Genomic DNA, 26118 nt, shown 5'->3' with positions numbered 1-26118 from the left:
TTGATATGAAGCCCATACATGAGCCGGGTTGTGTGGCCTGCAAGGGTAAACCGACATAAGCTCTAGGGTTTCACTATATAAGGGAATCTAGGGTTGAGGAAACAAGACAAGTAGTAATCACAAAGACGCAGAAGAAGTTGGTGGTACCTTGGCGGCGGCTGTAGGGCACAGCGTAGGGCGCTGTGCAGGGCAGATGTAGAGATGCAGGACGCAGTGTTGAGAGCATGCGCAGGGCGTTGTACATGGAGCTTGAAGCTGTGCACAGAACCATGATAAAGGAGCAGAAGCTTTGCTGGGTTCGAAGGGCTGAGAGCCGGACATAACCTTGTCTAGGTTTAAGGTGTCTTCAGGACACTTATGAGAGACAAAGGTGGAGCTGCTTCTTTGGGGTTCTGGAGGTATTTCAGGGTTATACATGGAGGGAGAGCTGAACTAGAGACATAGAGAGAGGAAGAAGAAAAGCTAGATACTCTATGTTTTCTTCTTCAGGTTTCTTTGTAGTAGTTCTCTAAGCTTGTATATGAAACACTATGTAAACCTTGAGTGATTGATAGTGGATGTTTGTGGGAGAAGGTTTCTACACGAGATGTACCCTCTGCATGAGGGCAACTCTTTAAATCTCTGTGTTATGTTTATGTTATGCATATTGATCTGTGACGTAGACGAGGAGTAGGGGCAGAGTCGCGGTATGCGGTTCACTACAGAGGTGAATCGGGGTCTGCGATTCTCAACAAAAATAAACAGAGGGTGATGGATGACTTCTATTATATCCCCTCTCACTTTTCAGCCATAAACTTACCTTACAAATGCTCTAAATGATCTATAATTTTTCTAGAAACATTCATGTTTCTCTCCATTGTTCATCAGCCTATGTTCGATGCTCGATCGTCACCAAATATTCAGTCAGTAAGGACTATTTTCCAAGGAGGTACGCACCATAGCTAATATGATATACTAATTCGTGGTCAATAGATATTGGCAAAGATTGAAACAGTCAACAATTATGCAATAGTTAGCCATGGGGACCAACCCAACGAAATCAATTGTTCTAGTGAAAAAATCATGACACAAACTATAATCGTCAAAAATATATATTTAGTAGTTGAGACCACTATTCTAATAAGCACTGTATTTGTGCTAATACCTCGGTCTTCTTGTGGTTCGAACACCAAGAAAAACTGACTATATGATAGTTAAAACACATAACTAAAAAGCCAATGTCACATGCATAAGAAACATACCAATTCATTTGGACTCATGATCAATGGACAGGTCTTCCATGTAAATATAAGAATGAACAACCCTCATGGTATTAAGAAGGATACTGATAAAAAAAATTGTAGAGCAAAGATATTAAACATACTCTAGTATTATACCATGACTATATATGTATATGTCTGAACCTAAATGGCATGCATTGAATATATATATGCATCTAAACATGAGAAAACAAATTGCAAGGGTTTAAAATCAAAATCCCAAACTAATTAGTTCTGTTTGATAATAATTTATGGCCATCGGCCGACCAGGAGATCCAAAACCATGTCGTGCTAATAACCTCCATCAGTGTGTTTACAAAAACTGTCTCATGAAAACACCACTGTTCGATTCATCTTTATATACAACATAAAAATGGAGGAGACAAAGAGATTAGGACCATTGGGTGATTAAGAAGAAAAGGGGTTACAACTTACAACGCAATCTTCATTAATTTAGGTGGTTAAATCGACCCAAAGGATCATGATGGAGGAGACAAAGATATTAACTTGGGTATACACTATTTTTTTTAAAGGTTAATTTTGTTTTATGCTGATGTGGAAACTGAAACATGTAAGGTGATGTAGCATTTTGTAGAAGAGTTTAAAGATCCTCATGTGGATGGCTTTAGGAGCCTCAGTAACCTCCACAACTTAATGCTCTATTTATCAATACAAGTATCAAATTCAGATGTAATTTGAGATGTCACTCTATGTGTGTTTACATTTGGAAATAAACATATGGTGTCTCAATAATGTAGACTACAAAGCTTGAGCAGCTCTGCTGGCTGTTGCTTCAACGCTGCAGCACACCCGCTCTGGATAACGAGTGACAACTTTGCAAAAGGACAGACCTCAACACCAAGAGGCGAACATCAAGAATACACAGAGCTGATTCAAAACATTCCATCTTTAAAGACGGTAAGATATTGACTAACTGAGGCACTGCTCCAATTCTAACCATCAAGCTTTGAACTTGTTTGTGAATAGAAATTGGTTTAAGCAACCCAAGTGTAGGAGAGACTCCATTTCTATGTCTCTTATCCTTAACCAATCTCATTAACCCGACAAGCAAACTATGGTCGAGGCCAGTTTTGCTCTAAACCCCTTCTCTTATACCAATCCCCTAAACAATCTTGAGCAATTGATTTTGCTCTCATTAAATCCATCATTTAACATATCAACAATCAAAGAAACCTTAGCCGGTTGCATCAACCCAGATTTTGAATCTGAATCATGACCAAAACTCACAAGAATCGCAGCAACCTCAAATCCAACAACATAAGAAGGGAAAGGACCTAAAAAATGAAGAGATTACAGAGAGAAACCTTCTTCTTTAGAAACGTCTTCCTCGCCATAAGATGAGTTACAACAATCTACTTAACTTACTCTACGTATGAACCTTAGCTTGACCTTTAACCTTCTCCAATGTCCCCAAAATCATCTCATCCTTCCACATCCTTGGACCATTCTTTCATCAACACATACTTCTTAGAGAACCGAGTATAGATCATATAATGACATTGTAGTGGGACAAGTCAATTGACCTAAGTTTGACTTAAACTTTGTCAGTGAAACTCTTTTCTGAAAGAAATACTACCTCTTTATTTTTTTCTTATCACTCCTTGTTTATTGTTTTCTGATGAGATATGTGGTTTAAAATTAAAGAATCAAATCAAAACTAAACAATACGTGACCCATCTCTAAGCTTATCACTGTAACTACCACACATCCAGCTCAAAACATAAACCCACAAAAGCAATATCTAAAATGCAATCGAAGATGACGATAACACCAAAACCCTTTCAAGATCCAAACCCAAACCAACAAATTTGAAATGATACTATAGAGGGTTTCCTTTTAAGATTGGAATCTTGGGGAGTCACCAACTTTTGAGTTGTGATTACAGAACACCACCGTGACGAGATTGGAGGAAGATTAAAGTTTAAGGGATGAGGACGGAGAAACATCAATTTTCTAAGGAGACATTGAGGGAGAGTTAGAAGTGAGAAGAAGAAGGTCGCAAATCGGAAAAATACTTTTATTCCTTCGACGGGAACCTAGTTGGCTAATATTGTGAGTCACTAAATATTGTGCTTAAGTTTTATTGTATTGATTTTGACGTAAATTGAAAATTAAATATGCCTAGAAAACTCTTTAATTTCAAAAATTTAAGAGAACAAACTTAAGATTTTATTTATAACAAAAAGATTTGCCTAGAGCATTATTCTCGAACACTATTTTAAACATCTTGGAAGTTATTTGATTTCATCTTCGAAGACGGTCTCGTTTCTTTTACTAAGCGAGTAAACATGTACTTCCTCCGATCTGAAATAAGTGTCGTTATAAGAGTGATTTTCCTTTTTTTTATTAAGTGTCATTCTCTCTTTTCAATGTGATAATACTAATTAAATTACTAACATAACCTTAACTAAATTAACACAAATTACTAAAACTGAAAATAACAAATCTTTAAAATGCAACACCGGCAGAGGATATATCAAGAGAAATAATATGAAGAGTCATCGATGAATATATATTGGGTTAGTGGGTTAGTCATAAACCTGAAAATCAGCAAAATGGAAAATCATCTACAGGTAGAAGAGAATCAAAATAAGCAAACTAATGTCAGTGTGGTGCATACCTTTGATCTAAACAGAGTCCCTGAGGAAGAAGAGAAGATTTTCATTTGAGAAGGGAGAAAACTGATGTGAAGCCAAAAGTGGTGCATGACTTTGATCTCAACAAATGCTTGTATGGGGAAGGAGATCTTCATCCTGAAAAGAGATTCAAGACGTGATGCTGACGATACTTAAAATTTTTTTTCCAAAATGTTTTTTTATTTTGCTGTTGAATTTTCCAGTAGTGGTCTCTTATTCATATGATCACCAATAAGTTTTTCTATGGTTTGTTCTCCAATTAATAAAAATAAATAAATCCAGTTTCTAAATATCAGAGGTTCACATCTCCATACCAGAAAAAAACAACGAAAAACAGAGAAATTAAAGCAATATAATCTGAACTTAGTACATGTAAAATCCGACCAATTCGATCTAGATATGATCGATATCCAAGCCATCTCATTAGAGAACATAGAGCATCAATGACACAGCTGCAATAAAACCATACTTTGCATATGTCTACATGTATCTTTAAGATCTGCAATTACCTGCAAAATTTAATTTCAATTCCTGTTCAGGGTTTGGACAATCTTTGTAAACTAGATAGCATTTGTAGAGTATAAACTTGCGGCAAACATTTAGAGACTTAATGAAAATCTATGCATTCAGCTTGAGGCTCTGAATTTGTCTCATAAGATAAGTAACATCCAAAATATGTTGACACCATATCAATGAGACAAAAACAAGAGTATAAACATGTAGCAAATACATAGAGACTTAAAAGAGAACCTATGTATTCAAATAGTTAAGGAATTATAAACTAGAGTAAAAACCTGTAGCGAAAGCAAACCTTACCCTCTTAGCTGATTTCTCACATTTTCTACTATAGTAGAATTACATTTTATTTGCTTAGGAAGTTGACCCTTTCGCTCCAACACTTCTTTCCTCATATGTGGGATTTTAGACCATCCAATTCTCATTGTTTCTTGCATGCAAAGTTGCAGAGTTAAGAAAATGTGGTTTGTCCTTCTCGGTGGATAATCTTCATAAGCCGTTGTTACAGCGTGAATAAGCTCTTCAACACTCTTTGGACATACCTTATGTTAAAATGCTTGGATAGCACTAAAAGTCCAAGATCAAGAACATTCAAGTCTGGAGAGTGGAGAGTTTGGCGGTTGACACATCAATCGAATATCAAAACCATTCTGTGAAGTCGCTGCTTTGAATTCTACATCGCTTGGATCCACATGCATTCTTGCATTATCTTTTTGAATGTAGATAACTTTATCTACATCCTCACGAGGCCATTTTCACGAATATTGTCAAAAACTTCTTCTATCAACATTCTTCTCACATCATCTCTCTTCACCGATGTAGTTGGTTTTATTTCCATTGTTCCAAATTCTCTATTTCTACTTTGTCTTCTTGCAGGTTGAATTGTAACAAAAGGCCAAAACTTCAATCTTTCCCGAGAAATTTTCGTTTCCATCAGCATTGAATCTCGGACGAGCCATTGCAACTAACACCATAACTTTGCCAGTGAAGTTCTTACTTTGGCATGTCTGTATGGGATCATCTTCTTCAAGAAGTAGATAGTAATTCTCAGTTCTTTTGGTCATATAGAACCACTTTTCATCAATATACACAATGTTGTACATATCAATAAATGGTGGTTCATGGCTCAAACTCTGAGGATCCAACATTTTAAGGCAAAAGTGTAACCTTGCTACCTTATTTTCTTCCCTACGATGTGGTTTTAATGTGTTTGAATGACGTTGCAGAATACCTTCTTTCACACGTCTGTATAGTGCTGAATAATTAATTCCAAGGGCTTCAGCCAACGTCCTCAAATTCATCCGTCGTTTTGGAGGTGTATTGATCAGCTGTTGTATGTCTAGTGGAATTTTCTTACGCCCAAATCTTTTTTTCCTTTTTTGAGACACATCAATAGATTCACCAGCAAGAGTGTCCCTAGCTCGTTTCCATATCCTTTGAACCGTCTGAATATGCACTGAAAGTAAATCTGATACCTCTTTTGTGGTGGTACGTTTACTCAGATTTCCTCTCACACTCCTTTCAAGTAAAGTGTTATAGACTGCCCACCTTTGACCATTAGCTTAGTTCTTTTTTTTCGAGTTGTGGCATTACCATTTACGTTAGGTCATGCTCCAAGCGGTTATTGATTTACAAATTAGCATATGCATCATAAAATCACAATGCACAATCAATATATATATATATATATATATATATAATAAGTTTACGAGAGCACTTACCTTGGTCGTCAACCAAGTTGTCATTATGTCCTGTTCCAAATTGTAGAAACATAGATCAACAATTGTAATCGAAAGTGTAAGCTACAGACTAGTTTTAAATCATAATCACGAGCTATTCAAGTTAACAAGAAGACTAACCTTGTTCTCCAACAAAATGATCTTGAGTTTCTTCATTTTCGTTTGCCCCTGGTCTAAAATGGAGAACACGGATTGACATCAATAACAGTACATGGAACAAAAAAAAAAAACGATTCAATTTACCTTGGTCTCTAATGTAATATTCACTTTCTTCATACAACTCATCAGCATGTTGCTCCAAAATATCATAAATTGATTATTCTGTTGGATTGACATTGAGATGGATTACGATGGTACTTTCAGATGATGCTATAATGCTAACAACTGGTTCTACATCTTCTTCCATTGGTTTCTCACCCGCATGAACAAATGCACCGTCATCTCTTAAACCTCCACATTCAAAATCATGATCATCATTATTTGCTAGAATGATATTCAAATCAAATGAATAGATGTATTTTCTGAATGTGGAAAGTTTAGATCGAAGTTAGCCATGGAAGATGATCAATCAAATTCCATGTTACTCCAAATATAAAGAAACGTGAAAATATTTGAATTTTAATTTTTTCCCCCATTAAATTTCTTCTTCTACTTCTATTCTTTTTCTTTCCCCATGAAATTTTTTTCTTTTCCTCCACTTCTATTCTCATCATCGTAGTCAAAAACCTGTATACTCTATTGAATTGGAGTATTTATTTTAGTAAAAGTTGTTAATTGAAATTGGGAAGAATACTAAAAGACCAAATTGCAATGATTAACTTTGTATAATCTGTGAATTCTACAAAGGTACATACATGAGAAGATTAAGAATCAGTAATATAATTAGAGGAAGCAAAGACAATACCATTGATTCTTCTACATTGACTGATAAAGCATCACCACCTTCTCAAAGAATCCATTCAGAAGCATGTAGACATTCATTGCTCTTTTCGGTTAACATGTTTAATGAGTTATACATGAAATGAAATATCAGATCATTATATGAAGAAAGCAAGAAATGGAAGCACATTTATTTTCGGATGATAGGAAGATTCGAGCTTACTATGTAACCATATGCTGGAGTTGCAGCGAAAGCTGTATTCAAGTTATAATGTGTTGTATCCAATCATCCAGCTATTGGTGCAAATCTTGATACTTGTAGTCATAAAAAAAGCTTTAATCTTGATACTTTATGCTTTCATTGCAACAACCAAACATGGTTATAAGGTTCTTGTGATGAAGGTGGAAGCTCATCAGAAAATTGGTTGAGCTCACTGGAAAATCAGAGGAGGCGAAGGAGGAAAAGAAGAAGCTCACCGCCTGAAAGTCAATTTCAAAACAAAAACTGAATGTTTTCGAGTTGCTTCAAGAACCTCAGAATTTTTTAATTTTTGCAGAATAAAAAATTTGAGTGTATGTGAAGCCGCCGAGATGAATGTGAAGGTTGCAGACGGTGTCTCGAGAGATAACCGTCGGAGAATGTGTGACGTGGTGGAATTCACACCGGATTTTGATTTTTTGATAGGAAAAGAGGAAGCTTTGTTTCTCCATGTCCAAGGGGAAAGTAATCGATCGGAGAAGTTTGTTTTAAAAAAAATTGGAAGAGTTGAGTTCGAAGAGGTGATCGGAGAAAAATGAGATAATTGGAGAAAAGCTGAAATTAATTTATTGAATAAAAGAAAAACAAAAAAAAAATTGTAGGTCAAAATAGTCAAATTGTTTATTAAAACCTCCCATTGGCCTTGATCTTATATACTCCCTCCGATCTGAATTGTTGATCTGAAAAATTCTCTAAGATTTAGGAAGTGTACTTTTTGACCTTATGTATTGTTTTATTTTTTTATGAATTAATTTTGTACTGTTTTAAAAATAAGAATCATTGATCTCTTAATTAAAATTATCTCCTCTAATGGTAGGATTTTGAAACGACCTAACCCGTTTTTTTTTAAATAATAAATAATAAATATAATAATAAATAACTTCAGCTATTGGTCCTATACCCACTAGCCACCTAACCACAAACACATTCAACAGCAGAAATAACAATATCAATAAATATCCAATCATCCAATAACCAAATAACAAAAGGCATGAAACCGGCAACCTATCAATGTTCTACTGACCCAACTCTATCAACCTAGCCTAATCAGACAACATCCAATCGAGTCCCTAGAACATCCTCCTCTTCATTGCCCTGATTCCACGATTACACTTTGTCTTTCCTGCACCACAAATACAAATTGCAATGCATGAGTATTTTATAAATACTCAGTAAGGCAATCCTCTCATCTACTAGACTATACACACAAGCAATAGAGATATCTAACCATCAACCAACAATCAACAACAAACCAGACTCTGCATCGACCGACACCAACAGGGAACGACATCGACCGACACTGGGTTTGCATCGGTCGACACAAGGTTCACTTGCATCGACCGATGCTTCCACTTGCATCGACCGAGACATGCTCGACATCACGCGAAAACCCTAATCGCATCGACTGACGCCTCCACATGGCATCGACCGATGCTCATAGGTCAATCTGCGCCGTCGTCGCACTAGCATCGACCGATGCACATGCCGAGCATCGGTTTCCCCGAAGCTTCTCGCCGGATTTTCGTTCCTGCAACCACAAGACTCGATCCCAAGCCACAAGAAAGCTTCCTAACGCCTCAAATAATATTCTAACAAGCCTAACAACATATAAACCAACAGATGAGAGGAATCTCCAGCTTAGATAAGCCATGGTCATGCACTTACCTTTGCCACAAAAGATTTTGAACCAAAAACAAGTAAGAACACGCTCCTACAACGATCTCGGCTACAGATCTCTATAGAAACGCCTCCAATCTCTCAAAACTCACCAAGAACACTTAGAACTCTTTTCTCTCTTCTTTCCTCTCTGAAAACGGCTAAAACTCGTCGAATGAGACAAACATAAGAGTTAAGGGTTTTCCTTTTCCCTTTGCCCAAAACGCAGCATTTAACTTAAGTCAAAACGCAGAAAACTGAACCTGCATTGACCGATGCTCTTCCAGCATCGACCGATGCACATCCCCAAACCGGGATTTCAGTTCGCAGATGTTACAATTCTCCCCCACCAATTTAGATTCGTCCTCGAATCTCAAACAACCATCAATCAAGGAATCCCGTACAACCGTCTCCACAGTCCGCACTCCTCCGACCGGTCTACAAAAGGTCACCTCTAGTCGATAGACTCACGCTCCAGGCATTATTTGCTCTTGAGTTTTGGACTTTCCTTTTCTCATAGGCCTAAACCTTGAGTTTTATTGGCTCCTCATCAGGCCGAAGCATGCATGCCATAATATTGGCTCCTCATCGGGCCTAAGCCCGCATGTCATAATATATAAAGAAATCCAATACTCGTCTCTTGGGTTGCCACCCTACAGCGCGCCCCCGGAATGTCCTGCGAAGTCGAGACACCAATCATACTCGCAAGCCACAAAGTCTTAGAATATGACGGTACTAGAAGAACCAAAGTCCCCCAAGAGTCGCAAGCAAACTATTTTGAAGACGTCTGAGTCCTATCCCTGTCCAGGTTTCCTTACTGTGGCTCGCGTAAGACAACACAATGTCCTACCAACCACATATCCCCTCACTGAAATACCTCATGACCGCACAAGGATCATCTTACTGCCCCACAGGCCGTCACAAAGGCCAAACAAATGTCCTAAACAGGACCGCCACCAAGGCCAAACAAATGTCCTAAACAGAACTGCCACAAAGTCGAAACAAATGTCCTAAACAGGACCGCCACCAAGGCCACTCGTCCCGAAGGACCGTCACAAAGACCATCTGTCCTAAAGGACCGTCACAAAGACCATCTGTCCTGAAGGACATCCTAAACAGACACTCTGGCAAAACAGCCCGCCACAAAGGCCACACAATTGGCTAAACAGCCCGCCACAAAGGCCACACAATGGATAAACAGCCGCCACAAAGGCCACACATTGGCTAAACAGCCCGCCACAAAGGCCACACACGTCTAAGCAGCCCGCCACAAAGGCCTCATAATGGCTAAACAGCCAGCCACAAAGGCCACACATGGCTAAACAGCCCGCCACAAAGGCTTCCCGCCACTAAAAATAGACATATTCTAACTCACATAAAAACTTTCCATTTTTAGACTTTCCACTACTGGAAACTTTCCAATTATAGAAACTTCTATTTCGGGAAACTTTCTTCAAACCACCGCCTTATGGGAATTCCGTACCACGAGCACCACCTCATCTTGTTACTTAGTCGCACAACCAACCATCCCAAGCGACCAAGTAAACAAGAAAGATGGGCTGGAATACTCCATTCCCGCTCCAGCCACGGACTACAACTGGGACCAGGCTAGACAAGTTCAAGTGGCGACCTGCTTCTCGAACCACTTCTTGAACCTTGCCTTCATTCTCGCCTTTGGCTCCCAAGTCTGCTCCTCAACACCATCACAGTCCCATAGGACTCTCATCAAAGGAATCTTCTTCTTCCGAAGTTCCTTGATCCTCTTCTCGAGAACCCTCAATGGTCTCGCCTCCAAAGTCATGTTAGGCTGAAGATCCTCAGGAATCTTAGCCAATAACTGATCGTCCTCACGGAGACACTTCCGCAACATAGACACATGGAAAACCTTATGGAGTGCTCGCATAACCTCAGGTAACTCCAGTATATATGCCACTGGTCCAACTCGCTCAATCACTCTGAACGGAACCATATACCTCGGACTCAACTTAGTCTCAGTCAATGACCTGTTCGTACCCCGCAACATGGCCATCTTGAGGTACACTCTATCTCCAACCTGAATTTCAAGATCTCTCCTCCTCCTATCGGCATAACTCCTCTGCCGATCATGAGCTTCCTTCATGTTCAGCTTGAGAACCCAAATCTTCTTCGAGGTCTCCTGAACAAAATCTGCCCTGTACATGCTCCTCTCTCCCACCTGAGTCCAGCATAACAGTGTACGACACGGTCTCCCATACAAAGCCTCATAAGGTGCCATCCCTATACTCGCCTAGTAACTGTTGTTGCAAGCAAAGTCTACCAAGCTCAGGTGATCTGCCCAATGGCCACCCCAATCCAACACACACATCCTCAGCAAATCCTCCAACATTTCGATCGTCCTCTCTGACTGTCTATCTGTCTAGGGATGATACGCTGTACTCATATGCACCTTAGTGCCCATCTCTGCCTGAAATGCCCTCCAGAACACCAAAGTGAACTTGGAATCTCTATCAGACACAATGCTCGCTGGCACCCCATGCAACCTGACTATCTCCTTCACATACTTCTTAGCCAAGACCGCTGCTCCACCAGTCTTCTTAATGGCCAGAAAATGTGCCGACTTAGTCAATCGGTCCACAATGACCCAAATAGCATCAAACGTCCTGGACACTGGCAATCCACCTGGTACATGATGCTCAGCCTTCACTAACTGACACACATCACAACTCGCGACCCAGCTAGTCACATCCTTCTTTATCCCGACCCAAAGATAGTACCTCTTGAGGTCACGATACATTTTAGCCGCTCCTGGATGAATAGAGAACATGCTCGCATAAGCCTCTCTCAAGATCTCCTACCTCAACTCCTCATCCTTAGGCACACAAATCCGTCCATGCACCAAAATAGTACCATTAGCCGAAACCTGATACTCTGAATCCACATCCTTTGAGGCATTCACCAGCCCCAAATCCTTCTCCTGAGCCAACCGCACTCTGCTCAACAGATCTGCTCTATCAGCTGCCATCAAACCCAACGGCTCCTGTGACACAGCACACAGACTCAACGCACCGATCTCTCCTACCAGAGACTCCATATCCTGCTCTTGAGACAAAGCCGCATGCTTCCGTGTCAAAGCATTAGCAACCAAGTTAGCCTTACCAGGGTGATAGGCTATCTCCAAATCATAATCCACCACCAGCTCCATCCACCGCCTCTGCCTCAAATTCAGCTCGGGCTGAAGTGAATATATACTCCAAACTCTTATGATCTGTAAACACCTGTAACTTTGCACCATAAAGATAAGATCTCCAAATCTTCAAGGCAAAAACTAGAGCACCCATCTCCAAGTCATGAGTAGGATAATTGTCCTCATGCTTCTGCAGCTGCCGCGAACCGCGAAGCATAGGCAATCACCTTCCCATGCTGCATCAACACACACCCCATACCAACTCTGAATGCATATGTATAAACCACACAGGGTTCTCCCTGCTCAGGCAAAACCAACACTGGAGCGGTAGTCAACATCGCCTTCAGGCTTGCAAAGCCTTCCTCACACTCCTGTGACCAGACAAAAAGAACATCCTTCCTTGTCAACTTAGTCATATGACGTGCTCTGCTCGCAAACCCCCACACAAACCTCCTGTAGTAACCTGCCAACCCCAGAAAACTCCTGATCTCCTTGGCATTATGCGGGCTAGGCCAATCCCTGATAGCCTGAATCTTCTCCGGATCTACAGAAACCCCATCTGCAGACACAATATGACCCAGAAAACTCATCTCCCACTGCCCGAAACTACACCTGCTCAGCTTAGCAACCAACTTCTGCTTCCGCAACTTCTCCAGAACTACCCTCAAATGCACTGCATGCTCTTCAGGACTCTTAGAATACACCAGGATGTCGTCGATGAAAATGATGACAGACACGTCCAGAAACTCCTGAAACACGATGTTCATCAATCTCATAAACGCTGCTGGCATGTTAGTCAACCCAAACGAAATCACCACAAACTCATATTGCCCATACCTCATCCTGAAAGCAGTCTTCCTCACATATGCCTCATCTAGCAGGATTTGATGATAACCCGACGCCAGATCTATCTTGGAGAACCAAGTAGCACCTCTCAACTGATCCAACAACTCATCGATCCTCGGAAGGGGGTACTTGTTCTTCACAGTGACCCGGTTGAGACCCCTGTAATCAATACACAAGCGGAAACTCCCATCCTTCTTCTTAACGAATAACACCGGTGCTCCCCATGGTGATACACTAGGACGGATGAATCCCTTGCTCAATAAATCCTCTAGCTGCTTCTTCAGCTCTGCCATCTCTGCTGGAGCTATCATGTAAGGAGCCTTGGATAACGGTGACGTCCCTGTCTCCAATTCAATAGTAAAAGGATCAGACCGATAAGGTGGTAATCCCTGCAATGAATGGAACACATCTTCAAACTCCTCCACAACCTGAATACCACTAATCGTAGACTTTCCCACTGACTCTGGCATAAATATAGTAACCAAATAAGTCTCACAAGCCTTCTTGATCATCTTCCCAGCCTGAATGGCCGAGATCACGAGACTCCCCGAAGTCGGTCTAATCCCCTGATAAACCAACTTCCCTCCTGAACCCTCAAACTCCACTCTACCCCGATGACAATTCAGATGAACCATATGCCGATGCAACCAGTTCATCCCCAAGATAACGTCATACAGCTCCACTGGACTGATAAGCAAATCCGCAGGCCAAGACTCTCCCGCGATCTGAATATCAATACCCCTCGCTCGACCAATAACTCTCAGAAACTTGCCTCTAGCAACTCTAACAACTCCTGCACTCTCTCCGGTATCCCCCACGATACCCGCACTCTCTGCACACTCCGGGGTAATGAAGCTATGCGTAGCTCCAGAATCGAACATAACATGGGACTTAAACCCTCCCACCAACAAGGTTCCTACAAAAACCTCATGTGTTGAGAACCTAACACTTATCACAGTACAACATAACATTTGAACTTACTAAGAATTCACAAAGACAAAGTACCAGAAATTATACATGTGATCGCTCTGGCACTGGTTCCACCAGTCTCTACCGTCGTGTAAAACCGTGGCGCCTGCTCAATCTGTGCCACCTGCTGCCCTCCCGGCTGCACCAGATGCAATGCTGCCACTGCTACCGGCTGAAACTTGGAAAATTAGGGCCTGATGTGCCATGGCTCCCTGCAATGATAGCATACACGAGCTGCTGCCAGTGGAGCACTCCTCTTGGGACAGCTAGCAATCTTGTGATCCTTGCCCCCACACCCGAAGCAACTCGGACCACCCGGGCTCTGTATAGCCTTCCATCTCCTCTTGGTTCCCTGTGCAGGCTTGCCGCCCTTGCTGGAACCTCCCTGATGCTGAGCCTTGCTAGGTTGGACTGCTGGGCTAGCCGCCACTGACTGTGCCCGGATATTCTCCTCGATCCCTTCTGCAGTCTCAACCAGCTCTGCACGCGAAGCATAACTCCGCCCTCTATAGTGAACCCTCAAGTCATCACGTAGGGCCCTCAAAAACCTCCTAATCTGAGCCTCCTCATACTCCATCTCGACCCCCATACCTCAGAAGTCGATGAACTCCAAGTCAAGCTCCCGCACTAACCGAGTCCCCTGAGCTAGCTGAAGGAACTGCACCTCCAACATATCCAGTGCCTATCTAGGGAAATACTTACGGTTGAACTCCAAGACGAAGTCAGCCCAAGACATCTTCCTCTGCACTCTCCTGGCTACCACAGAACTCCATCATAACTGAGCATCACCAGTTAAATGGTGGACCCCAATGTCCACCTAAAACTCCTCAGGACATCTCAGAGTATGGAAGTTACGTTCCACACTTGTCCTCCATGTATCCGTAGTGGTAGGATCTGCAACTCCCGAAAACCGCTCAGTACCAATACGGCCCATCTCTGTCAGCATGCTGATATAGCGAGAATGGACCCCCACATCCGCAGCCACTGGCTGCCGCTCCCCTGCCACCACTGGTGGCACTACCTGAGCCTGAGCTGGTGCCACCGGCGGCAACCGCGCTATAAACTATGCCAGCAAACCCGCAAGGTTGATACCCGGGACTCCACCCACTGGGACTTCCACACCTGGGGTCCTAACATCACCGGCTACTGGAGCATCAACACCGCCCCCTCCAGCCACACTCATGGAATCCCCCTGGTCACCCTGCGACTCGCCAACACCCTCTGCTGTCACACTTTGGTCCGCAGCCTCACTAACCTCTGGGACTCTGCCCCTACCACAACCAAGTCCGCGTCCACAACCAAGTCCGCATCCACGACCACGACCAACAACAACACCCTCTCTAACCATCTGCACTACCATGAACAGAAGGCTAAGCACACAATTATCATAACACAGAAATATAAACTCACCGTGAAATCACATTGTAGGCTCGAAGGGGATGTTCTAGGACTCCATGCCACACATAATTGATCAAGTCATGCAATCCCAAACATCACAATAGAAACCTAGTGAACCCAAACCTAAAACCGTAAGGGATCTGATACCAAACTGAAACGACCTAACCCGTTTTTTAATAATAAATAATAAATATAATAATAATAATAATAATAATAATAAATAAGTTCAGCTAGTGGTCCCATACCCACTAGCCACCTAACCACAAACACACTGGGCAAAATACCCGACCCGAAATACTCGTATTAGAACCAAACCGAAAAACTCCGGTTCGGATCGCGTATGGATCTTCAACATTATACTAACTGGATCTTGATTGTAAAATACTTTTGGGTATCGTTTCGGTTCGGGTAATACCCGATACCCAATTAGTACCCAAATATATCCGAACATATGTGTATATAATGATTTCTCCCCTTTTGTATATGTAATACCCTAGGTCGAATTTGCTAAAAAGAAGAAGAAACATGTGTTTACCGGTTCGTCTGCCCGCTTTCTACGGGAGATTTTTGTTTTGTTTTTATAAATTCTCTAACCGTTCCACGATCTCAAATCTCAAACAGGATTCTCTAAATTTCTTCTCTTCATCTCCTCTTACAGAGACGTCTAAGACTCATTCAAAGGTAAGTCCGTTTCATCTTGATGCTTGGTTTATAACAGGAGTTTAGTACTTTTCATTGATTGATTCTCTATTTGGATGTTTGATGTTTCTTTGAATTTTCTCAATAACTCTAGCTTTTATAAAACTTTTGAATTTGATTTTGGATGTTACTACTCTACTACTTATTTATGTTTTGGATTATTCTGTTTAAGGATTATGTTTTTCTTGCTTATTTTGCTTGGTTTAGGTACTTTGGTATGATTTTTTAGTTATAATTGCATGAAATTTAATCTAGTTTTTCAATTTATAATTAGGGTATTATATATACATATATGGGTATTTCGGTCCCAAACGGGTAAAAAATACTTGTACCGTACCAAAACTACAAAATATCGGATATATTTCGGTAATTCAAAAAATTACCCAAACCGAACCGAACCCAAAAAAACCCGAACCGAAATTTCTAAAATTCCTAAATGATTCCATAATTTATAAACCCGAAATACCGGAAACTCGAAATGCCCGAACCAAAACCAAACCGATACCTGAATGCCCATGACTAGGTCCAAGTATGATAGCGCGGTGGTTTCAGAAAGTCGGAGGTATTCGTCAACTGCATCAACTGCATAACCATATGCCATCATACGAATTGTTGTTGTACACTTTTGTAATGTTGACAGACCCAACCTTCTAGTAGCATCTCTTCTTTGTTGAAATAATGGAATTTCATTTGCAAGTCGATCAACAATACGAATGAATAATGGCTTGTTCATTCCAAAGTGGCGTCGAAATATTTGGGGAGGGTATGTTGCATCCTCACTGAAATAATTGTTCCACAAGGGGGCATGACCGATTTCTTGATTTCTTTCAATATAAGCTCACTTTTTCTTTGGTTTGGGTGGTTGTGATGTTGAACCGGTGGAGTGAGAATATTTTTCCATACTTGATCGGTGACTTGGTCGCATGCTTGATTAAAACATTCATCAATTATAGCATCAAAATCATTTTGGGAAAAAGATTCCATTTTTTGAGAGAAAAAACAAAGATTATGGAAAGAAAGGAGTATTGGTACACAACATATAGTGAAGGAGTTGTGTGTTTCGGAAACAAAGATCGGTTACTTGATCTCATATTTTTTGCTGGTTTTGGACATTATATAGAAAAATGTTGTGGTATAGAAAAACTTAAAATTTGTGGTACACAAAAATTGGAAACAATATGTGGTATAAAATGAAAAGAAAAACATGTGGTAGAAGTACAAAAATACAAAAGTACTTGTAAAAATCGGCTCTAGATATGTACTTGGATGAACCAGCTTTGGATATGGTTGCTTTTCAGAGTTTGGATGTCTTGAAGTATTGGAAAGGTAATGCAGCACGTTTTAAAGAGTTGTCTCGCATGGCATGTGATGTACTTTGTATTCCTATAACAACAGTGTCTTCCGAGTCATCATTTAGTGTGGGAAGTCGAGTTCTAAACAAGTACAGGAACCGTCTACTTCCATCCAATGTGCAAGCACTTATCTATGCAAGAAATTGGTTAAGAGGTTTTGAGGAAATTAGTAAGTATATTAACTCTTATAACTTGATTTTGTTTTGTTATCTTTGAATGAAATGATGGTTCAGTGATAGTTTTGCTATGTTTTCATTTGAGAGGTGGATCCGAATTTTTTAAGGAAGATGAAGAAGAAGAAAAAGAAGAGGAAGGAGAAGAAAGAGAAGAAGAAGGGGAGGAAGGAGAAGGTGTAAGAAAGAGGATCAGAGTTACTTAGAAGGTATTAGTGATTGGAGATGAGGGGGAGATCAGAATATCAGATGGAGGATCAGATGAGATTATGAATTTATAATTATGAGTTTATGAGATTATGAATTTTGCTTTATAATTATGAGTTTATGAGATTATGAATTTATAATTATGAGTTTATGAGATTATGAATTTTGCTTTATAATTATGAGTTTATGAGATTATGAATTTTGCTTCAATCTGCAACCAATGGACAGACCAATTGGTTATGGTCCTATTTGGTTTGGACATATTTGGTTTGGACATATTTGGGTATGGGTGTATTTGGGTCTTGCCCATAAATGACCATAAATTGTATGTGTCCAAATGGACATGCCCATTTGCACTTGGACAGACCAATTTACAACTCTAGTCAAAGTACAACATCATACAAAAATTTAAGTGTACTTCTACAATTATGTGGTAGAAGTACAATGTTACAATAGTTTAACAAATATGTGGTAGAGCTTCAGTTTTTGATGTCACGGAGATGAGATAGCTTTTGGCTTCACAGATACACCATTTTTTCTTGTTCGCCCTACAACAAACTGACCGATTAGAAAATCACAACAAACTGAAACCGAATATAAAAACATAACAAACTTAAACCGAATACATCAAAGTTAACACAAGAAAGCATCCAAATATGTTACAACCGAATACATCATAGTTAACAGAAGAAAGCATTTAAATATCTTACAACCAAATACATCATAGTTAACACAATAAAACATCAAAATATGTTACAACCAAACACAAGAAAGCATAATACACTACAAACATAAACGTAGTTAATAAAACAAAACTGCAATTAGCTTGTCCTTAAGAAATTCAAACTTTTAACATTCAACCCAATGACATCATGTCATCAATTAGCTTGTCCTTAAGAGCTTTTTCAGTTAGTGAATCCTTTTTAGCAATCAGATTACAAGCATCACATGCTTAATATGTTCCTTTTTCAAAGCGAACTCCTTCTCCTTCAAAGCGAAATCCTTTTGCTTCATCTCATACATCTGCGAAACACGCTCCATCTGAAACTCCAAGAAAGCTTTTCAATCGTCCTCCACATCCGGTTTAGTGTTAGATCTTTTTTTGGCTTTCCCCTTTGCAGCCTTAACACCAGGAGGACGGGGCATTGGATCATCCTCGACATCAATCACCGGTTGTGCATCCTGTGCAGACCCATCCTCACCCACCCTTTCCCTTTTCACTCCATTCCCTTTATTAGATGTGGACGCACACTATTTCTGATAATATCTTAGCTCTCGCCAAGCATGCTCCAAGGTAAACCTCTGTTTGTGATCATTGAAGTATATCCAGTGTGCTAGCTTCATCACATCATCTTCATTCTGTCCACTAGACTTCTCCCTTGTGGCAGCCTCGTACCAACCAACGAACTTACACACCAAGTAGTTTATCCTCCCACACCTCTGCTTACAATGACTGGCCTCTCTCTTTGGCCGACCTGCAGCATTTAGACAAGATGCAAAGTAATCTGCAATCCTTCCCCAAAATGCTCCACGTCTTTTCTCATTGGAAGTAATTGGATCATTGCTCTTGTTTAGCCAAGCGCTGACACCCATGACATCATCTGTTGGTAACCATGCATGCCTTGAATTGCGGTTTTCTTGAGGGGATGCAAGTTCAGATGGAGCGTTAGAACATGGACCCTCATAAGGAGTGTATTCGAGGTTTTGGGTTTCAAGTTGACTTTGTAACAGATTGAAGAAGCCAGAGGAGGGACGATATGGATTCATTCCATCGTCAGAATCCATATCCTACTTTGTTTGTGTGTGTTAAAAGGAGAATGAAGAGGAAGTCTTTAGGGTTACGTAGTGTGTTTTGTGTTTTTACTATGAAGAGGAAGTCTTTCAATTTATAAGGTTTAGGTGTAATTTACTTTTACAACTAGTTGGTTTAAATTTTGAATTTAAGTGTTTACCTAAACTACAACAACCATACATTAAACATCTTCACAACCAACTAACACAAAGCATCAAACAATAAGCCTGATGTAGACCTCCCTAATAATCAAGTACTAAATGTATTTATCACAACCAACAAACAAAAGCAATAACATCAATGACTGACTCGACTATTACCTAAACTAACACCAAATAAATGAAGAAAGAAGAGGATGATAAATTACCTTCCTTCATGGCCGAACAGGTAGCAGAATCTATACTCATCAATCCATGTTTCCATTTAACCTCAAAACAAAAGAGAGACATATATCACAACTATGCCCAATTTCGAAAAGTACAATGAATCATTCATGGCCAAATAAAATCAAACTTATCAAGCATACACAAGGAGTGGATAATACTACAAGCTAAATCGAACAAGAACAACATACTTTGAAATTTTACAATCATGTGTAAAGAACACAAACAGACCCACATCCGTTTAAAGCATCACTTATCAATTATGGGTATCACTTTAAATTGGAGAACACAAACAGATCCAGATCTTTTCTGCTTCCTCCTAATCAAACATTATAAAGACAACTTCTAGCAAAAATATGGATCAGATTGGAACACATGCACACCAAGAACCCTAATTTTCCAACAAACATCAAAGAATCCTAATTTGCGATCCAAAATCAAAGAACCCTAATCAGTTTACCTAATCGCAAATTTATACTATTGTACTGAGAAACTTACCCTCTGATTCCAATTGATTCAATCTCTTCCGATTGAATCGATTCCAAATTCAAATCGCCTCCGATACAATCTCCGCCGAGGCAATCGCCTCCGATACAATCTCTGCCGAGGCAATCGCCTCCGCTACGCATCTCCTCCGACCTCAATCTCCTCTGATTCCATATCCTCCGATTCCAAATACCTTCCTTTGTCGGATCAAGACTACGATCGCAAGAGAGAGAGAGAGAGAGAGAGAGAGAGAGAGAGAGAGAGAGAGAGAGAGAGAGGACATAAATAAAATTTGATCGTTACAATTTTTTTTTCCTTTTCTATTATTCTATTTGACCAACATAATAATGACACATATGGTCTCTTAGAACAAAGTTGAGTATACTATATAAGAGGCTCCCTTATCTTTCTTCTTTTCTTTTGAATTATTTTTTCCCCTATAAAACACTTAAAACCCCTTTAACAACCCACCTATGGAGAAGATCTAAGAGATCACATACTTCCCTACCTTTTTTCTGATCATTTATAACTTAGGAGGCACATAGTTTCTAACTTGAGCATTAGAAAATTAAAAAAAAAAAAACATTTTGTTGTGGAGACCTCATGTTTAGGGCATCTCCAACAATACCTTCATTTTCAAGGGAGAACACCTTCAAAATAAAGGTTTGCAGGTCAAATTAATGATACACCTAGGTCCGGCTCAATAAAATTTAGGTCTCTGAGTTGGAAAACAGAAAAAAGGCTCTTTCTTTCCATGTTTTTTTGAAGTAAAAATTTTTGGACCCTTTTTTATGAAGAAAAAGACAAAAAATTTGTATAGACCCGGTGCTATAGCACCCCTGGCACATGCCTAGAGCCGGGAATGGATACACCCTCAAATTCCTTTTTTATAATTTTTCTATTTTACATTATAGTCTACAATATTATTAACTATTAGTTATAATGATTAAGCTTTCATATATAAATATAAAACATACAATTAAAAAAATTAATCAAACCATATTAATAAATACAAAACCTTATATGATAATACAAAATAATATATAATTTTAAAAAAGCATAAAATAAAATTACATGCAAAAATGTAACATTACTCAATTTAATTATTTTCATAATGCTCCCATATATGATTAATTAGTCTGTTTTAAAACATTTATGCTTAATTTTATTGTTGTATAAAATTTGTTTCTAAATGGTATATCTTTCATATATCAATAACTTCAAATTTAATTAACTTATTTGAATTTATATAGATATATATCAAACAATTGAATTTAATAGAATTAGTTGTGAAATTAAAAATGATAAGGACTAAAATGAATTATGTGAAATATTTTGAGTATCTCAACAGTGCACTTTCAAATTTGAAGGTTCATTATTCAACCTTTTAAAATTTGAAGACTTAAGGGGTTGCTAGAATTGAAATCCTCTCAATATTTGAGGATTTGATGACTTGTTGGAGATGCTCTCTACACGGATAGTTTCACTTTTAATAAATATTTTATTCGTTTGGGCCTAACCAACATCCAAACACTAACTTAAAATCCAAAGATCTATCCTATTTACCAATGTGAAATATTTTCTAATACGCTTTTTTGTTTTTTTCCAAAAAATGAATTGACGACACATCACTACTAGAGCTAAAAGTCCATCTCAAACATATTTGAAAGAATTAAAATTTATTCTATATGTCAAAAAAACTTCTTATAAAAGTTTATAGGAAAAAATTGATAATTGTCATTTTCACCATTTTACCTCATTTTGAATTGTCCATTAAACAACAAATCATGTTATCAAAGTTATTTTAATCGACCGGTCGGGTCTAGTACCACAACTGATCTTACTCAATTATGAACATATTAGTTGCCCACATTTTTCCTTCAATTATCACTAAAACTCTCCCATTAAAACACATGACACGGGAAATTTTCTTCTTTTCTTTTTGGTCAACCACTTAAAATCAATTAATATTAAATAAAAAATGTTGGAAACAGGAACAAAAAACAATTGTATCATAATGTAATGAGAAGAAACAATTCGATATAAAATAACGATTACAAATTAAACGAGAAAAAATGACCAAAATTAAAAAACAAACACACTAATAATACACAAATCTCATCATGTCTTGGAAGACGCCATTGGTTGTAGAGAATCACAGCTCAACTTCCACGGTTTAAGTCGTCTACAATCTCCAACCGCTATTTCCGCGTTTGCGTTCTGATCCCCATCACAATCCCCACCGCCACCGCCACTCTGCGTCAGCGTCAAACTCGTTTTAGCAATCATATTCTCTAAATCGCTAACGTAACTCGAAAGCCACGTTTTCTCCGACCTAAGAACCGCGTTCTCCGTTTCGACCGAGTCAAGCCTCTCTTTCACAACTCGGCATCTCTCGCTGTTCTCTTTGATTCGTCGTTCAAGACTCGAGATCTCGTGAATCGTGTCTTCCATTAGCTTCTGTTTCTTCAAACGCGATCTCCTAGCTGACTCGCGGTTTGATAGCTTGCGTTTTCTTTTCTTCTCGTCTATGTCGGAACCTGAACTTGTTGTTGTCTTCTCTGCGTTTGCCATGTTTGTGTGTTTTCTAATCAAAATCTGCTTCAAGAGATAACGTAAAACCAATGAAGAATGACAACGGATACGGAATGATAAACAAGTAATCGTGAGAATTGGTTGAGGTTTCTCATTTCATAACACTGTCCATTGTCATTTCATAACTCAAGAACTCTCAATATTTTTTCAAGAATCTGTGATTGACGAGGATCTGGAAAAAATTAAACAAGAAGGATCTTTATCGATTATGTTTGGTATTAAGAGAGAGATTTAGTTAGAAGCGAAATAGAACAAGGAAGAAGATAAGGATAAGATCGAAAAAGATGAAAGTGGGAGAAGTTGTTCTTATTAGGTTGCTCTTATTTATAGATTACATTCATAAAATAAAAATAAAAATATATATTCTCTTTTGTAAAAAAATTTTAAATATTTTACATTACAAAAGATTATCCGAAATATATTCATGAAGGGTAGATTCATAGAATATGACGAATGGGAGAAGAAAGAATAGTTTTGGTCAAACATAACATTGTTACATTTTTTGGTTTTTTTTTTTTTTTTTTTTTAGTAGGACATAACAGCTAAAATAGGTGTTGGTGTTGTTCCTTAACAGGTAGACCAGTAATTACTATTCTTTTGTTTTTTGCATTTAAACATTTGTTTCGTTGTGTATTTTGGCTGTCACAGTCGTACGATAAATCTAGAAATATCACAAGATTCTATAACTTTCTAATTACGTGTACTTGTCCAAATTTGCAAATCCAATGAACATCGAACATGATTCTCTAATATGAGAACATCCTGGAAAAAGGTACGAAACTGGTTCAGTTCATGTCAGTGGGTAATGTTGTAGTAAATGGCAAAACTTAAGAAAAAAAAAAGTTCCATCTAAGCCTAAATATTTTAAGCTTTTTTTTTTTTGAAGTTACAAAACCATGTGAATTGCTAATAGGATTAAAAAGGTACCACATATAGAAAGAACCATACGTAAACTATATCGTTAGGAATATGAAAGGTTAAACGTGGAGCGATGACGACTATTTTAAACTGGTTCGTGGTCGTGGATATAGAGATTACGCTTATAACATGGTTGACAATTTTGTTAATAAAGAAAATTATCCATTTTATAAGAAAAGTTCCATTTGATTTTTACTTTTGTGCGTGTGTCTTATCTCAAATAATTTTCCGATGGAGAAACTAATAAGAAAATAAAGAAAATAAAGATAAGCAGCCAGCCCTACTTTGGTACTTTCTTTTGAAATCAAAATACAAAGACACTAGAAGATGGCGATAATATGTTTATAGATATAGTATAAAATGCATCATCCTTATCCCTTCTGCTCACTTATAAATTATTTTTATTTATCCCATATAAATAAAATATTCTTAAAGGTGAACGTACTGTTATCAATCCCGTTTAGCATCCATCATTTAATTATACTTGTCTAATATAACCTATATAATTCGATTACTTTCCACTTAATTTTATATATAACAATTATTTTTAAAATCAAATATAAATTATATATATATATATTTGTTATTTAGACATTTAAATTAAAAGTTACTATGTTTTACAATAACTAATGTACAAACTTTTAATGAAAATCATAAAACAAAATTAAAAATTATGTTTTATGTGTTTGCCTTAATTTTAAAGACAATACTATAGTTTTATTTTATTTGATATTTTATTTTAACATAAACAGAATTATCTATATAGATATATTTAATACTATATATTTCTATTTTATTATTAATTTAATAAAATAACCCTAAAACTAGTTTCAAAGTAATTCTGTTTAATCTTTGGTTTTCTCGTTAGACGTTAGGCCTATCCCAACCGCTCGACTAACGTCTACTGATTTCTAAAACAGGGATAAAATATGTAAATAGAAAAAAAGACTTTGTTTCGTAGGTTGGGTAGTTTAGAAACTTTTTAGCTTCTTCTTCTATACGTTTTATTATGTTCCGGTTGGGTCAATTTTAAGATACAATATTTGTGGTTCTAGAAAAAATAGAGAAAGCAAATATAGTACATCCTAAAATATCAAATATTTATTTTCAAATGATGTTATTTTATTTAGAACATAGAAATTAAAAAATAATAACCTAATAACAGTTTTGCTACCATTTTGTTTAATTTACTAATTTAACCTAATAGGTCTTATTATGTTAGGGTTGGGTCAATTTTAAGGTACAATATTTGTGGGTTCTAGAAAAAAATAGAGAAAGCAAATAGATTACATCCTAAAATATCAAATACTAATTGTCCAATGATGTTATTTTATTTAGAACATAGAAATTAATAGCAGATTTGCTATCATTTTTGTTTACTGATATGTATGCAATTCTGTTAAATTCGAAACCAAATACAACAAACTAATGAAAAATGTGTTGGCAATGTAATTAAAGTTAACATCATACAACTTTTGATTGCCAACACTGTAAATCACAAAAAAATAAAATAATGAAATAGTAAATTGAAATAAGCGAGATGGAAAATGTGTTGGCAATGTAATTAAAGTTAATATCATACTACTACTTTTGATTGCCAACACTGTAAATCACAAAAAAAAAATTAAAATAATGAAATAGTAAATTGAAATAAGCGAGAAGAAAGAAAGGAATTCATTTATGCAATCATTGTAATAATTATTAATAAAACTATTTATGTCATACTATCATTTTTCAATTTATAAAAAATCAACCATATCTTCTTGGAAAGTAACTGTGATTGAGAAAAACGGTAATTAATTATCATGTATGGACTCTACCATGAATTGTAAGAATAAAACATTAGTCTAGAGAGTCTAGACTAGTGAAAATAATAATAAAAAGTCATTAAATTATGCAAATTTTTAAATGTGATAGGAAATAATTAAATTTATTTTAATAGGTATAATTTTTTTACAACTTAACAATAATTAGAACAAAACTCTTTGATTGGTTGTACAAACCGGAGAAAAATTATTTATAAAGGTAATTCTCTTAGTGCAGTGGCCAATGGTAAGTCTTTAATGCACAAGACACCATCACATCCGGGATTGAGTCCCGCTCCCTATGAATGTAGGGATTTGGCTAATGGGTTGGTCAGTTGTGGCCCAATGGTAAAAAAAAAAGTAATTC

The 26118-nt window shown here is 37.9% G+C and overlaps 1 protein-coding gene, 1 long non-coding RNA gene and 1 pseudogene across 2 annotated transcripts; all 3 read right to left on the bottom strand.

The window, feature by feature from the left end:
• Positions 1 to 117: 117 nt before the first annotated feature.
• Positions 118 to 2770, bottom strand: LOC109130477 (U-box domain-containing protein 30 pseudogene; annotated as a pseudogene).
• Positions 2771 to 18040: 15270 nt separating this feature from the next.
• LOC147922848 (uncharacterized) lies at positions 18041 to 20731 on the bottom strand. Its single transcript, XR_015589380.1, has 2 exons — positions 19932 to 20731; positions 18041 to 18320 (listed from the first exon to the last, which is right to left on the bottom strand). It is a non-coding gene; the product is annotated as an uncharacterized LOC147922848 (long non-coding RNA).
• Positions 20732 to 22428: 1697 nt separating this feature from the next.
• LOC104760926 (basic leucine zipper 1) lies at positions 22429 to 23351 on the bottom strand. Its single transcript, XM_010483916.2, has one exon. The coding sequence runs from the start codon at positions 23005 to 23007 to the stop codon at positions 22555 to 22557; it is 453 nt and encodes a 150-aa protein (XP_010482218.2). The 5' UTR covers positions 23008 to 23351; the 3' UTR covers positions 22429 to 22554.
• Positions 23352 to 26118: the final 2767 nt, after the last annotated feature.

This window comes from Camelina sativa, chromosome 18 (assembly GCF_030686135.1).
Source record: "Camelina sativa cultivar CO46 ecotype springtype chromosome 18, ASM3068613v1".
Lineage (NCBI taxonomy): Eukaryota > Viridiplantae > Streptophyta > Magnoliopsida > Brassicales > Brassicaceae > Camelina > Camelina sativa.
This window is presented reverse-complemented; position numbering and strand designations above follow the sequence as displayed.